The 16,820-nt window shown below is 41.7% G+C and overlaps 1 protein-coding gene across 1 annotated transcript; it reads left to right on the top strand.

The window, feature by feature from the left end:
- Positions 1 to 880: 880 nt before the first annotated feature.
- On the top strand, positions 881 to 1,327 carry LOC138907441 (uncharacterized). The gene has a single exon (XM_070198038.1). The coding sequence runs from the start codon at positions 881 to 883 to the stop codon at positions 1,325 to 1,327; it is 447 nt and encodes a 148-aa protein (XP_070054139.1).
- Positions 1,328 to 16,820: the final 15,493 nt, after the last annotated feature.

The following is a 16,820-nucleotide window of genomic DNA, read 5'->3' as shown; positions in this document are numbered from 1 at the left end:
TGGCCAATCAGTTTATGAGACTGGATTTTTAGGAGCCTAGTCGAGTTCTTGGTTGTGTTGTGGCTCAGTCATCATTGTTGGGGTGTATCAAGGCTCACCAGTTTAGTGATCCTCACTTGATGGTGTTGAAGGATACGGTGCAGTGGGGTGGTGCTAAGGAGGATGTGATTGATGATGATGGTGTTATCTTGCTTCAAGGTCGGATCTGTGTTCCAAATATTGGTGGGTTGAGAGATTTGATCCTTGAGAAGGCTCACAGTTCGCGCTATTCCACTCATCCAGGTGTGATGAAGATGTACCATTACTTGAAACAGTACTATTAGTGGTGGATAATGAAGAAGGATATCATTGTATATGTCTCTTGGTGTTTCAATTGTCAACAGGTGAAGTTTGAGCAATAGAAACCAGCAGGGTTGACTCAAAGATTAATATGCTGAAGTAGAAGTGGGAGCATATTACCATGGATTTCATAATCAAGCTTCCACAGACTTCGAGGAAATATGATGCAATTTGGGTTAATGTGGATCGGTTATCTAAGTTTGCACACTTTATTCTGGTGGCGACTTCCTATTCTTTAGAGCAGTAGGCTCCGATCTACATCCGAGAGATTATCCGCTTGCATGGCGTGCCCATTTGCATCATTTTTTACCAAAGCACGAAGTTCACATCACAGTTTTGGAGAGCAGTGCAGTGAAATTTGGGCACATGGGTTGAGCTAAGTAAAGCATTCCATCATTATACGGATGGACAGTCCGAGCACACCATTCAGATCTTGAAGGATATGTTACGTGCCTCTGTTATGGATATCGGGGGTTCATGGGATCAGTTTCGTCAATTAGCAGAGTTTGCCTACAACAACAGCTTTCAGTTAGGTATCTAGATGGCTCCTTATGAAGCCTTGTATGGGAGGAGATTTTGTTCTCCAGTTGGTTGGTTTGAGCCTGGAGAGGCTAGGTTGTTAGGCAATGATTTGTTTCGTGATGCTATGGAGAAGGTCAAGGTTATTCAGGAACAGCTTTGTACAACACAGTCTAGACAGAAGAGTTATGCTAATAAGAAAGTTTGCGGTGTTTCATATATGGTGGGTGAGAAGGTTTTGCTCAGAGTATCTCCTATGAAGGGTGTGATGAGGTTCGGGAAGAAGGGTAAGTTGAACCCTCGGTATATTGGCCTTTTTGAGGTGCTTGAGAAGATTGGGGAGGTGGCCTACAAACTTGTCTTGCCAACTAGTCTATCAGGTGTTCACCCTATGTTTCATGTTTCTATACTTCGGAAGTATTATGGTGATCTCACATATTTTGAACTTCAGGATGGTTCAGTTAGATAGGGATTTGATTTATAATGTGGAGCCAGTGGCTATTTTGGGTTGGCAGATTCGAAAGTTGAGGTCAAAGAAAATAGCATCAGTGAAGGTTCGATAGAGAGGTCAGCCAATTGAGGAGGATATACGCGATACAGAGCAGGAGATGCAGAGCAGATATCCACACTTATTTGAGACTTCGGGTATGATTTTAGACCCGTTCGAGGACGAACGTTTGTTTAAGAGGGGGAATGTAATGACCGGCCGATCGTTTTGTGTATTGTAGCCTCGTTCCCCTATTTATTGCTTATTTTATGTTCAATTGTGGTTATGTTACTTGCTGGGATGGTTGAATTGGTTTCGTGGAAGTTTCGAAATGCATTAGCACAATTAGTCCCAAGGTTGGAAGCTTAAGTTGAAAGAGTTTATCAGAGTTTGACTTTTGTGTACACAACTCCAGAATGGAGCTTTGATGGTTCCAATAGCTTTGCATGGTGATTTTGGACTTAAGAATATGTCCGGATATTAATTTGGAGGTCCGTAGGTTGGTTTGAGCCTTTTTGGCGAAAGTTGGAAAGTTAAAGGTTTGGAAGTTGAGAGGTTTGGCCGAGAGTTGATTTTGTTGATACCGTGTTTGAATTTCTGTTACATGAGTTAGAATCGGTCCATTGTTTCATTTGGAACTAGTGTACAAAATTTGAGGTTATTCGCAGCTTATTTGATATGGTTCGGCATTAATTTTAGAAGTTGAAAGTTCATTAGTTTCGTTAGGCTTTAATTGATGTGTGATTCATGGTTTTGGTGTTGTTTGATATGATTTGAGGGCTCGAGTAAGTTTGTATCATGTTTTAGGACTTTGTTGGGTGAGATTCTGATTGAATTCAAATCAAATTCAGATTAATTTTTGGACTTGGTGTATTGCTGAAGCTTATGTCTTCTAGTGTCATCGCACGTTTGAAGTTTTGGCCGCAGGTGCGGCTTATTGTGCGTAGATGCGGGCTGGCTTGGCTGGGGAGATTGTCACATATGCGAAGGGACTTATGTAGAAGTAGGCTCGCTTCTGCGAGTGAGGGACCGCAGGAGAAGAGTTTGGTTGGAGTTGTGAGGTGCACAGGTGCGAGGAATTTTTCCGCACTTGCGTGATCGCAGATGCGAGTTTTGTTCACAGAAGCGGAAGTCCAAAATTTTTAATGGGACCGCACATGCAGCCACTTTTCCGCAGAAGCGGGACCGCAAGTGAAATATCACTGACAGATATTATAATCGAAGGGTTTCGTGGGTTTTCTCATTTGGAGAGTTTTGGGACTCGACTAAGGGTGATGTTTGAGAGGGTTTTGGCTACAACTAAAGAGGTAAGTGAAGATTCATCACTTTTATTAATAAATATTGATTAGCCATTGATTATTACACCTAATTTTCATGAATCTAAGATGGAATTTAGGAAGTTTTGGACTATGTTATTGGAGAGTGAGATTTGAGGGTTTGAGGGTCGATTTATGGTTGGAATTGGATGATTTTGGTAAGGTTGGACTTGAAATTGAATGGGTGTCCGGAAATTGTGAATTTTGTCAGGTTCCAAGGTGCGGGCCTGGGATTGACTTTTTTATTTGAGTTAAAGACTTTAGCTTTATTGTTTGGAGTTGTTTCCTACGGCATTATTTGATGTTATTAAATTGTTTGTGACTAGATTCGAGTCGTTCGGAGGCCAATTCGCGAGACCAGGGCTTTTTGGGGTACTGTTTTGCTCGTTTTGATGTAAGAAACACATCTAAACTTTGATTTGAGGGTATTTTAACCTTGGGAACTACGTTAAATAAGGGGAATTTGGTGGCATACCACTAGGCGACGGGCGTGTGTACATGCACGTGTGTGTTCATGAAATAGGAGGCCTTTAGGCTATTACCGGGCATGTTTTGCTATCATACCTTGTTATACCCATATTTTTCCCACTTGTTTGATTACTAGAACTGTGATTCATGTTAGACATCATGTCTAGGCTATGTGCTATTTGTTTGATACTTGATAGGGCTATTCTTGCCGTTTCGGAGCTATCTGCCTTATTGTACAAATGTTCTCAATCAAGATGCTATATCTGTGCATCATATCACTATCTCAGTATTTCTTATTTGATTGCTCACATGATGTTGATGCCTCTTATGTGTAACAGTGATACACTAAGTATTGTGAGATGTGTTTAGCTGAGACCTGAACTATAAATGACCGAGTTTGGGCTACGGAGTCGGTTTGGTATTGATTTTGAGGTGTAACATACCTCGGGCCCATATTGGGCTAATTGTTACTATTTTGGGGCGATGCGTGCACAGGCCTCAATTGGGATAAATTATTATGATTAGCGCTTGGGTAGGATCCGCCCCTCTGGAGTCTAACATGCTAGCAGTTGGCGCATGAACAGTATTTTATATACATGCTTTGATGATGGGCAGATATGCTAGGCACCCATACAGTGCTAAGTGTAAATATTTGATGGATCTACTGTGATATTGTTGATTGACATTTATACTTGACATGTAGGCATAGAGATGTACTATCCTCATGCTAATTGATAATTGAAATGATTTATCTATTGGGATTTAACTATGATACTTGAAAGCATGCCTACATTTCCTGAAATGTTAAAAAAATGAACACAAAATCATCGGGCTACCTGTTTCTACTAGTTCCCCTTTATATTCTAAACTGTTATTGATTATTATATTGGCATCTGACTATTGTTACTGAGCTCCTCACTACTTTCAACCTAGGGTTAGTGTTGTTACTTATTGAGTATTTGTGGTTTGTTGTACTCATACTACACTCTGTGCTTCGTGTGCTTATCCAGGTACGTCCGATCGAGGTGATTTCCAAGTTTGAGTTGTTTCCAGCTTTTGGGAGACTACGAGGTAGCTGCTATATCATTCGCAGTCCTTGTAGTTCTCTTTCAGTTATTTCCATCTTTACTGTTCTATTGTTCAGACACTTGTTTTAGAGGATTTTGCTTGTATCTTGTTATTCAGTAGTGCATGTGTACTCGTTGATACCAGATTTATGGAAAGGTTATAGCTACATTTTGGTTACTCACATCAGATATTTCATGCTTTTTCCATTGTTAAGTTATTAATCTATGTCTTAGCAATTTCATCGTTATCATGTGGTTGTTGGCTTACCTATATGGTTGGGTTAGATGATGTCACAACTAGTGTATTTTGGGTCGTGAAAAGTTGGTATCAGAGCATTAGGTTGCTTAGGTCTCACGAGTCATGAGCAAGTTTAGTAGAGTCTTGCAGATCAGTATGGAGACGTCTGTACTTATCTTTCGAGAGGCTACTGAACTGCTAGGAAACTTCACTTTCTTGCATTCTTGTCACGCGAATTTGTTATTTCTGAAGTATGAAACCTAACTCTTCTATTCTCTCACAGATGGTGGGGACACGTGCGACCGAATCAGGCGGACGACCACCAGTACCACTAGTTAGGGTCTTAAGAGGCCAGGGTCGCGGTAGAGGCTGAGGTTTGGCTCGCACTATAGCCAGAGAAGCACCTGTAGAGCCACCACTCCCTCTAGCTGAGGAGCATGTCCCAGATGATTTTGAGCCGGTGGGACTAGCTCAGGCACCAGTAGTGCCCATTGTTGTTCCAAGCCTTTAGGAGGCCGTGGCCCTGATTTTGATGTATGCACGATCTTGGCTCAGGCGATTTCGATTCCAGCTACACCAGTTACCTCACAGGCTGGGGGAGTTACCCAGACTCTCGGTGCCCATCCTCCTGAGCAGCCAGCTCTGGACCATCAAACACTGGGGGTACTACTAGTTCAGACAACTATTGTTGCTTGTGCTGAGGTTGGTCCACCTATGAGTGACGAGGAGCAGAAGAGATTGGAGCGGTTCGGGAGGCTTAAGCCTTCAAAGTTCAGCGGAGAGAAGTCAGAGGATTCCCAAGATTATTTAGACATATGTTAGTGTATTATTCGCACAACGGGTATTTTGGAGACCAGTGGAGTTGCATTTACCACTTTTCAGCTGATAGGGGCAGCCTATAGATGGTGGCAAGCCTACGAGTTTAGCAGGCTAGTTGGCGCAGTGCCACATACATGGCATGAGTTCTCTTTTCTCTTCTTAGAGATGTTTGTCCCACAGACTCGCAGAGAGGAGCTACGTAGAGACTTTGAGCATCTACGAGAGGGGGATATGATTGTGACTCAATACGAGATAAGGTTCGCAGATCTGGCCCATGATGCTATATGGTTGGTTCCTATTGAGAGAGAGAGGATCAGGAAGTTCATTAATTGCCTAAACTATGGTTTACGATACAGTCTGGCTCGAGAGGCCGGGTTGTTACGATTGTCGAGAGTTGGGGCATGTTAGGAAGTATTGTCCCCATCATTAGAGAGCTCCAGTGCAGCAGGGAGGTGAGACTATGACCCCTGCACCAACTGCTACAACACCCGCTTAACCAGCTCGAGGTGGAGGTCATACGGGTCGAGGACGCCCTAGAGAGGGAGATCAGACAGTTGGGGGTTAGGCTCGATGTTATGCTTTTCCAGCCATGCCAGAGGTAGTTGCTTCCGACACTGTGATAACAGGTATTTTTTCAGTACGCAACAGGGATGCTTCAGTATTATTTTATTTTCCACTTATTCATTTGTGTCATCATACATTGCTCGTTTTTTGGATATGCCCTATGATTCGTTAGTTATGCATGTTCATGTATTTACTCAAATGGGTGATTCTATTGTTGTGGACCGTGTTCGGTCATGTGTGGTGACCATTGGGGGATATGATATGAGGATTGATCTTTAACTATTTAGCATGGTTGATTTTGATTGATATTGGGCATGGATTGGTTGTCACTGTGTCACACTATTCTAGACTGTCACGCTAAGACCATGACATTTGTGATGTCAGGGGTGCTGAGGTTAGCGTGTAGAGTTCTCCGAATTATGTTCCTAGTAGAGTGATCTCATATTTGAAGGCTCAACGGATGATTAAGAATGGATGTTTGGCATATTTGGCTTTCATGAGGGCTGTTAGTGCTAATACTCCTACCATTGAATCAATCCGGTAGTGAGGAAATTCCCATATGTGTTTCCTGCAGACCTATCGGGTATGCCACCTGATAGGGACATTGATTTCGGTATTGATCTAGTGCCGGGCACTCAGCCCATGTCTATTCCATTGTATCTCATGGCACTAGCAGAATTAAAGGAGTTAAAGGAGCAGCTTTAGGAATGGCTACATATGGGCTTCATCAGGCCTAGTGTGTCACATTGGGGTGCGCCAGTTCTGTTTAAGAAGAAGAAGACCTGTACTATACGGATGTGTATTGATTACAGGCAACTGAACAAAGTTACAATTAAGAATAAGTACCCACTACCACGCATTGATGACCTATTTGACCAACTTCAGGGTGTTAGAGTGTTCTTGAACATTGATTTAAAGTCGGGTTATCATCAGTTGAAGATTCAGAATTATGATATTCTGAAGACGGCTTTCTGGACCCGCTAAGATCACTACGAGTTTCTTGTGATGTCTTTTAGGCTGACCAATGCCCCAACAGCTTTTATTACTCGATGAACAGTGAATACCAGACATATCTTGATTCTTTCGTCATAGTGTTCATTGATGACATCTTGGTGTACTCGCGTAGCCGGGAGGATCATGAGTATCATCTGAGGGATGTACTCCAGTCTTTGAGGGAGAAGAAGTTGTATGCTAAATTCTTCAAGTGCGAGTTTTGGGTTGATTCGGTGGTGTTTTTGGGGCACGTAATGTCCAATGAGGAGATCAAGGTGGATCCGAAGAAGATTGAGACAGTTCAGATTTATCCTATACCGTTTTTAGCTACAATGATTTCGGAGCTTCTTAGTTTTGGCGTGTTACTATTGTTATTTTGTGGAGGGTTTCTCGTCTATTGTTGTACCTTTGACTACATTGACCTAAAAGGATACTCCATTCAGGTAGTCTGAGGAGTGTGAGGAGAGATTTTAGAAGCTCAATACTGCATTGACTGTAGTCCCAGTGCTGGTGTTGCCTACGATTCGGGATCTTACAGCATGTATTATGATGCAACACGTAATGGGATTGGCGCGGTGTTGATTCAGGAAAGTAGGGTGATTGTGCAAGCATCCCAGCAGTTGAAGGTTCATAAGAAGATTTACCCATTTAATGACTTAGGGTTGGCAGTTATTATTCACGAATTGAATATTTGGAGGCACTATCTGTACGGTGTTCATTGTGAGGTCTATACCGACCATCGGAGTCTCCAGCATCTATTAAAGAAGAAGGACCTTAATTTGCGGTAGTGGAGACAGTTAGAGTTTCTTAAAGACTATGATATCATCATATTATATCATCTGGGGAAGGCCAGTGTAGTGGATGATTCATTGAGTAGGAAGGCAGAGAGTATGGGTAGATTGGCCTATTTTCTGGTAGCAGTGAGGCCACTAGCCATGGATGTTCAGGCCTTGGTCAATCAGTTTGTGAGACTGTATGTTTCGGAGCCTAGTCAGGTTCTTGCTTGCGTTATGGCTCAGTCATCGTTGTTGGAGCTTATCAAGGCTCACCAATTTGGTGATCCTCACTTGATGGTGTTAATGGATACAGTGCATCAGGGGTGGTGCTAAGGAGGTTGTGATTGATAATGATGGTGTTATGCGGCTTCAAGGCCGGATTTGTGTTCCAAATATTAATAGGTTGAGAGCTTTGATCCATGAGGAGGGTTAAAACTCGCGCTATTCCATTCACCCAGGTGTCACGAAGATGTACCGTGACTTGAAACAGCACTATTGGTGGTGGACAATGAAGAAAGATATCGTTGCTTATGTCTCTCGGTATTTGAATTGTAAATAGGTGAAGTATTAGCATTAGAAACTAGGAGGGTTGACTCAAAGATTAGAGATATGGGAGTGGAAGTGGGAGCATATTACCATGGATTTCATAATTATGCTTCCACAGACTTCGAGGAAATATGACGCAGTTTGGGTTATTTTGCATCGGTTAACTAAGTTCGCACACTTCATTCCGGTGGCGACTTCCTATTCTTCATAGCGGAAGGCTTAGATCTACAACCGGGAGATTATCTGCTTGCATGGCGTGCCCATTTCCATCATTTTTGACCAAGGCACGCAGTTCACATCACAATTTTGGAGTGCAGTGCAGTGGACACACGGGTTGGGTTAAGTACAGCATTCCATCCTCTGACGGACGGACAGTGAGAGCATACCATTCAGATTTTGGAGGATATGTTATGTGCCTTTGTTATGGATATCGAGGGTTCATGGGATTAGTTTCGTCCATTAGCAGAGTTCGCCTACAACAACAGCTTTCAATTAGGTATCCATATGGCTCCTTTTGAGGCCTTGTATGGGAGGAGATTTTGTTCTCTGGTTGGTTGCTTTGAGCCTGGAGAGGCTAGGTTGTTGGGAACTGATTTGGTTCGTTATTCTATGGAGAAGGTCAAGGTGATTCAGCAGCATCTTTGTATAGTGCAGTCCAGACAGAAGAGTCATGCTAATAAGAAGGTTCGTGATGTTGCATATATGGTGGGTAAGAAGGTTTTGCTCAGAGTATCGCCCATGAAGGGTGTGATGAGGTTCGGGAAGAAGGGAAGGTTGAGCCCTCGGTATATTGGCCCTTTTGAGGTGCTTAAGAAGATTGGGAGGTGGCCTACAGACTTGCTTTGCCACCTAGTCTATCGGTTGTTCACCCAATGTTTCACGTTTCTATGCTCCGAAAATATTATGGTGATCCGTCATATGTTGATTTTAGCACGGTTCAGTTAGATGGGGGTTTGACTTATGATATGGAGCCGGTGGCTATTTTGGGCCGACAGGTTCAAAAGTTGAGGTCAAAGAATATAGCATCAGTGAAGGTTCAATAGAGAGGTCAGTTAGTCAAAGAGGCTACATGGGAGACCGAACAGGAGATGCGGAGTAGATATCCACACCTATTTGAGACTCTGTGTATGATTCTAGACTCATTCGAGGATGAACGATTGTTTAAGAGGGGAGAATGTAACGACCCAACCGGTCGTTTTGTGTATCGTAGCCCCGTCTCCTATTTACTCGAACCCTTAAATCACATCAAACAACACCAAAATCACGAATCGCACATCAATTCAAGCCTAGCGAAACTAATGAACTTTCAACTTCTAAAACTAATGTCGAACCATATAAAATCAATTCCGAATAACCTCAAATTTTGCATACTAGTCCCAAATAACACAACGGACCTATTCCAACTCCCGGAACTAATATTCGAACCCGGTATCAACAAAGCTAACTCTCGATCAAACCTCTCAACTTGCAAACCTTCAACTTATAACTTTCGCCAACCCAAGGTTAGCCTTGATACTTATTGAGTATATGGGGTCGGTTGTACTCATACTATACACTGCACTTCGTATGCAGATCTAGGTATGTCCAGTCGAGGTGATTTCCAGGCTTGAGTTGTTGCCAGCTTTTGGGAAACTGTGAGGTAGCTACTATGTCATCCACAGTCCTTGAAGTTCTCTTTCGATTATTTTTATCATTACTGTTCTATTGTTCAGACAATTGTGTTAGATGATTTTGCTTGTATCTTGTTATTCAGTAGTGCTCGTGTACTCGTTGATACCATATTTTGCAAAAGGTTGTAGCTAATTTTTTGTTACTCGCATCAGATATTTCATGAGTTTTCCGTTGTTATGTTTTTAATCTATGTCTTAGTAATTTCATCGTAATCATGTGACTGCTGACTTATCTAGCGGGTTGGGTTAGGTGTCATCACTACTAGTAGATTTTGGGTCGTGACATATAGACTGCTCTCGTTCTCTGAACTTCATAGTTTGTGAATTTCCCTACCCTTCAAGGGATTTATTTCTACTAGGGGCCCTCGGGTGATGTCAATCCTGAGAGTCTACTGACTGCATCAATACATGTACTGCTTTTCTTACATCCCGATCAACAGAGCCGGTGGTGGAACTAATGATGCTGGGGCCTCCATCAGCCCCTCTATTACTCGTGGAACTAGGGCTATCTGAGGGAGTGACTCACCCTGGTCCTCAGACGAATCTGTCTCAATAAAGGGCGTACATCTTATACCCCCCTCCCAATCCTTCCTTGATATCCCGACTAGCTGCAAGTCTTCTAGGCAATGACATTTCTATAAAACTTACATCAATGCATATGTTAGACTCTATTCCCTACAACTAAGCTCTTTCGCATGATCTAGAACATGAAAGGAAGGTAACCATCCTAAATGTCTTGCAGCTTCCTTTTTATAAGTGTGGCATGCAACACCCCCATAAACAAGACTCTACTAGACACGGCTTGTAGCCATCTCTAGGACAGAACTACTCTGATACCAAGTTTGTCATGACCCAAATCAGAGGGCTGCGACGGGCAGCCGGCGCCTTACTCAATCGAGTACCAACGTAACGTATCTTTCTTATCATACCATTATGGGTAAATGGGATAGAATGGCTGTCATGAGACAACCAGAATAAAAAATAAGGAATACTCGACATAGGACGATCCAACATAATGTACAAACTTATATAAGTGACATACGGACCTATAAGGCTGACATGATCATTTACACGCTCAAAACATAGGCCGACAAGGTCATTCAAGTATCCATATATATGATCTCTGTCTACAAGCCTCTAAGAGTATGAAAATATCATAAAGGTCAGGACAAGGCCCCGCCATACCAATCAATACATGTCCAAAGCGTATTGACCAAATAGGCAACTCCTGAGTAAGTGGAGTGAACCAACACCTTCTGCTAAGCTAATAGCCTACTAGGAGGACTGTCAACCTGTCTATCGGGACCTACAGGCATGAAACTGGCAAAAGGGACGTCAGCACGAATAAAGTACCGAGTATGTAAGACAAAAAAGTGTGTATATATATATAGGGCGATTGATATGAAATACTATATATATATATATATATATATATATATATATATATATATATATATATATATATATATATATATATATATACACTTTCAAAAACATATGCCTATGTGGGCATCATCATCAGCATATTGTATCGGCCGTAATACGCTCGGTAAAAATGCACTCGGCCATCATAAGTGTCACGACCCAAATCTCACATGTCGTGATGGTGCCGATCGCGATACTAGGCAAGCCGACAACTGCAGTAAACCACGCATTCTTTAAGTTTGAAAATATAATAAAATAAGCTTAAGAGTAAAATCTCACAAATAGTGAAATGAAAATACAATGACTCAATACAATATTCCGCCAAAAATTCGGATGTCGCTGAGTACATGAGCATCTAAATAACAACATAGTCTGACTGCTAACTACACTGTTTAGGAAGGAAGAACAGTAAAAATAAAACTAAAAGATAAAGGAGGAGAGTCAAGGTCTGTAGATGCCAAAGCAGCTACCTCGAGAATCTCTGAACTGATAAAGCTCCAAAATCAGCAATCATCGTACCCGGAAGTACCTGGATCTGCGCACGAAGTACAGATTGTAGTATGAGTACAACTGACCCAATGTACTCAATAAGTAACGAGACTAACCTTGGGCTGAAAGCAGTAACGAGCTCAACAGGTACAATCCAAATACAGAATTTAACAGTACAGAAATCTAAACATGCTTTCAAGTTCAACATTTAAGCTCAAAACGTGTGACTGGAATGAGGAATGATGCATCTCTATCTCTACATGTCAATTATGCATGCCAACTGTAATGCAACACAGTGATAAAATCATATGCATATTCTCTACTTATCAATTCAGTCAGTGCTTTCATTCACTCAATCCTCGCAGTCATTCATTCCTCACAGTCATACATTCCTCATAATTGCTCGGCACTCGCTCTTGGCACTCGCGCTCGCACTCAGTAGGTACCTGCGCTCACTGCTGATGAGTCATACTCTAGAGGGGCAGATCCTGCCCAAGCGTTATAATAAGCCAATCATGGCATGAATCAATAAAGCCTGCTGCGGCGCGTAGCCCGATCCCATAAATATCCTCATAAACAGGCCCTCGACGTCACTCAGTCATCAATCTCTCCAGTCTCTCGGGCTCACGAATATCATGAAAATCATCCCAAACAATGATGATATAATGTATCAATATATGGCAACATAGACTGAGATATGATATGCAAAAGATAAATGTGACTGAGTACATAATTGCAAATTAATCAAGTAATTCGACAGCAATAGTAAAACAAGCCCGGCAAGGGCACACAATACAAAAGCATAAGCCCGACAAAGTAATAAGTTTATCATCAACGCACAAATAAAGTATACTCCCTAAAGCCATACCCAACTGAAAACACCGCAGTGTCCTCACTGCACTATATCAAGATAAAATAAGAGTAGTTTGAGGGTCTCCCTCAGGTCTGCATCAAACTAGCAGACTGTGGGAAAAAGATAATCATTGTCATGTAGAGCTCTCGGACTCATCATCGTCGATATCATCGGTATTAGCATCAGAAGCATTCGACAAGAAGGAATATTCTTCACTATAATCTTTGTCTTCGACCGGTACCTTCCTGTTCGGCTGCCCCCATTTGAAGATGGCATTGATGCCTCTTCACATCTTTACCATGAACTTTCCCTTCTTCTTATTTCTCTCTTTCTTCTTCTGGAAATCTTCTTGAAGATCTACATGTACCTTGGCCATACTGCCATAGGCTGCCTCGAGCCTGCTAACAGAGGTTGCTAACTTCTCAAGAGACTCTGCTTGCTTTTTCTGGGCCTCTAGATATGTCTTCATTTCTTCTTTAGTACAATAATCAGGCCTAGGCTAGGAGTGTGAGGGTCCACCAGGGAGTTGTGACACTAAGTGACGAATGGAGACAAGCTGGGAATTCAGCATCCCAAATGGTCCCTCGGGTCGTGCTGCCTGTGAGAAGGACTCTGGTCCAGCAACTATGGTGATTTTCCTCTTCTTACTCTTTACTACACTACCCTCGCTCGTTACTCTCATCCGATGAAAGGGTTTGTCGGTCGGTAACCAACGGTTGGTGCTACGCACATCAACATTTTCCCGCCGGTACAACTCTGTAATCAATGCAGGGAACATTAAGACTGGACTATCGTCTAGCAAGTACTCTTCAGCTCCTGAACGATATAATAGCCGGCATTCATATGAATGCCGTCAAGTATGCATGTGATCATCAGGGCCCTGCCATATGAAACATCTGAAACATTGCCACAAGGGGAGACTCTGTTGCAGATGATGTAAAGACACATCTTGGCCTCAACTGTGAAGTCGATAGATTTTAAACTCTTTCTCTTATTGGCCCACTTTCCTCTCTTGTCTGTGGGATAAATTTAGAAGTTATCCAATCTCCGTTTGAGCAATGATCTTTTTCTCGTATCGACTCAAGTGGATGGTCCGGAAGTCCTAAAACATCATTGATCTGCTCAGTTCCAAACCTTATTGTTTTGCCTCTTATGGTGAGTTGTGGATCATTGAAGTTTGTACGCTTAAGGTTTGCATAAAATTCATGAACCCACTCCCTATTGGCCTCACACGGAGTAGGCATGAAACAAGACAGGCCGGTGGTGTGTAGACAGCCATAAAAATCTAGAAGTAGCTCGGCCAATTTATCCTCGGAGATCCCCTTTTCAAGTACGACCTTCTTTGTAAGAAGGTTGTCATAGTATCGGCAATGACAATCTGTAGACATGAAACGATCAGTTTCAAATCATTCCTCCACAACCTCTTCCTCATGTTCATGATCAAGTGTCGTATTTTCATTTATGTCTGGGTCCATTTTTTAAGCTTAAGTACCTAAAAAGTCAAAACCAAGTTAATCGGCATTATAATCATGTTGAGAAATTTAAAACAATGCAATTAGTCAAAAGAATCAAGACAAACGGGCCGAGCAAGCCAAAGTTGCATAGATACTATTTTTGCAAAAACTGCCAAGTCACCGCACTTGCGGAAAAACCATCGCAGGTGCGGTTCCAATTTTGCAGAACTCATTTTGATTTTATGAACTGTCACTGCTGGCCACATATCGCACCTGTAGAAGATATATCACATGTGTGAGGCCGCATCTGTGTCCCTTTTTCTGCTTGTGCGGTGTTCATCAGAGGGTTCAAAAGCCCTGAAATTGCCGACTCTTTTCAATTTAAATCACATTTTTGGCACAAAATTTATACTCAAGACTTCTAAATTTGTGCTCTACAAGATTATACGACTTGATTAAATATGATTTTACGGCACTTAGCAATAAAAGTTCTCTTGGACAAATTATTGAACATTTAACGAGCAAAGAGAGGTCATGCTTCTTTAAATAAACTAGGTACTCAAATTTCCCCAAATATTTTTCAACAACAATAGCACACTCTCAACCAATTTTCTCACCCCTAATATCAACACTAATCAAGATGGGGAAAAATGGGACTGTGGGGGATGACGGTGGAGAATAAGTGAAGAAGAAGAAGAAGAAGAAGAAGAAGAAGAAGAAGAAGAAGAAGAAGAAGAAGAAGAAAATTGAAAACAAAGCAGATAAGAGAGGGACGAAGACGATTACCTGATTGTCTTGTGTGAGAGCTGTAGAAATCGAGAGCAATGGAGATATTGAGTAGCAGTTATGTGAGAGATAGAGGAGTTAGAGTTTGGGGTAAGAGGGGTTAGAGTGTTACATGTTGAAAAGAGGGATTTGTTCTTTAAATATACCCGATAGGCCCCTTCCGTGAGTTTTTGACCACTTTTGCGGCTACGCTTTTGCGGCTAAGAAACCGCTTCTGCAAAGAAACTGCATCAGCGGTCCGTTTTGCGCTTTAGTGAGGTCGCTTCTACGTGAATAGTTTCGCAGATGCGGTTGCACCAGATGACTGATGCACAGACTAGGCAGTCATTGTTTTGGTTCATTCCAACACCTCAAACTCCTCAATTCAACTCCAAAAAATCTGAAACTTTGCAGATTAGTCAAAAACAATATAATAAACTATTCTAAAAAAGAGAATTTCAAAAAAAAAATGACTAAATATTTTGAAAATGATGGGTGTGTTTTTGGCCAATGTACAACCGCATTTTCGGTCATATAACTGTTATGTGGTCCGCTGAATTTGCATTCCACTGCATTTTGAGCGACCATAGCTTACGAACTTCTGATTTATTCCGCGACCAATATGCGGTCCGCATAACCACTATGCGATCGCATTATTTTTGCCGCAAAAAAGCAAGTTTAGCAACCTTTTCTTCACTTTCTCTGTACTCTAAGACACACACACACATCAATATGTTCAATAAAAACAACTAGCCTACAAAAATAAAAATCTAACAACAACATTTGAAAACGATGGGTTGCCTCCCATCAAGTGCCGCATTTAACATCGTGGCATGACGCGAATTAGCTTTATCACTTTTTTCTCTACTTGGAAGATATGAATTGGGCACCTAACTCGGAATCAAGCTTACGATCACTAGCAACGGGGGGTGGTAAGAAGATGATCAAGCCAAACTTTAATTTCTTTGTTTTGCATTTCTTGGCTCTCTTTTGAGGAATGTCATTTTGCGTTCTTGAATTTTCAAATTGCAAGATATACGACTCTTGTCTTTCTTCTTTGCACTCCCATATGGATCCACACGGCTCAATTACCATATCACCATGCTATTCCAAAGTTGAAAATGCTTGAAATGAGATAATTACCTCCCAACTTGCAACTCTTTTCGAATTTGACATCCTTTTTTTTCCCCGAACTAGAGTTATTTTCAATCATCATTTCAACTACATCGGTTGACTCTAATTCCATATTTTTCTTGACATCTCCAAAAAGCATGGAGTCGGTTGGCGGATGTTCAATTCTTGATTCCTCAAAATAAGGCTCACTTTCTTTCTCAAAGTTGGACTTTTCTTGAACTCTTTCCACACTCTCAAGTTGGTGGGCATAGTGAGCCTCAATAATATTTTCCTTTGATCTTCCAAGGTGTGGATATTCTCGTCATTTTGAGTTAGTACTTGTTTCAAGTCCTCGAGTTCCAAGTTGTGCATCTCCTCATTTTCAAGAATGGCCTCCAACATGAGCATCATCCTCTCATTTTGAGCATTTGAGAGTTCTTCTTGGTTTTGATCAAGTGCCAAAGAAGGATTTTTGGCTTCAACCTCTAAGGAAGGTTCTTGGCTATCATTCACTTCCGAGGCTTTTTGGACCTCTAAAGCTTCAAGCATTTCTCCCATTTGTGAGTTCAACCTTTCAAGCGCCAAATCATTTTGGAGACTATTTTTCAAAAGCTCCTCCAAGATATTTTGCTCTTTTGTCCTCCTTTAAGTAGGAATTCCATCATGAGCTTGAACTCTCCATTTTGACCATGCTCAATTTCTTTCGCTTCCATATCCCTATACTTGTCATCACAAAAGTAGAATCATCATAGTGGGGGTTCGGTGAAGGGAAGGACAAATAAGCACAATTATACCAATGGCCATTTTGACCACCACACTTATCACATATACTCCACTAATAGGTTTGATATTGTGCACACAATTCGCCCCCGGGAGAATATAAATAATTTTACCATGAGTGTGGTCTCCATAATAAGGA

Source organism: Nicotiana tomentosiformis, chromosome 3, assembly GCF_000390325.3.
Source record: "Nicotiana tomentosiformis chromosome 3, ASM39032v3, whole genome shotgun sequence".
NCBI classification, from domain to species: Eukaryota; Viridiplantae; Streptophyta; class Magnoliopsida; order Solanales; family Solanaceae; genus Nicotiana; species Nicotiana tomentosiformis.
The sequence above is the reverse complement of the archived record's forward strand: the minus strand, read 5'-3'. Positions and strand labels throughout refer to the sequence as shown.

What these genes read in the sequence shown, in the direction of transcription:
- LOC138907441 (XM_070198038.1), top strand. Translation starts at nt 881, where the DNA reads ATGGCTCCTTATGAAGCCTTGTATGGGAGGAGATTTTGTTCTCCAGTT.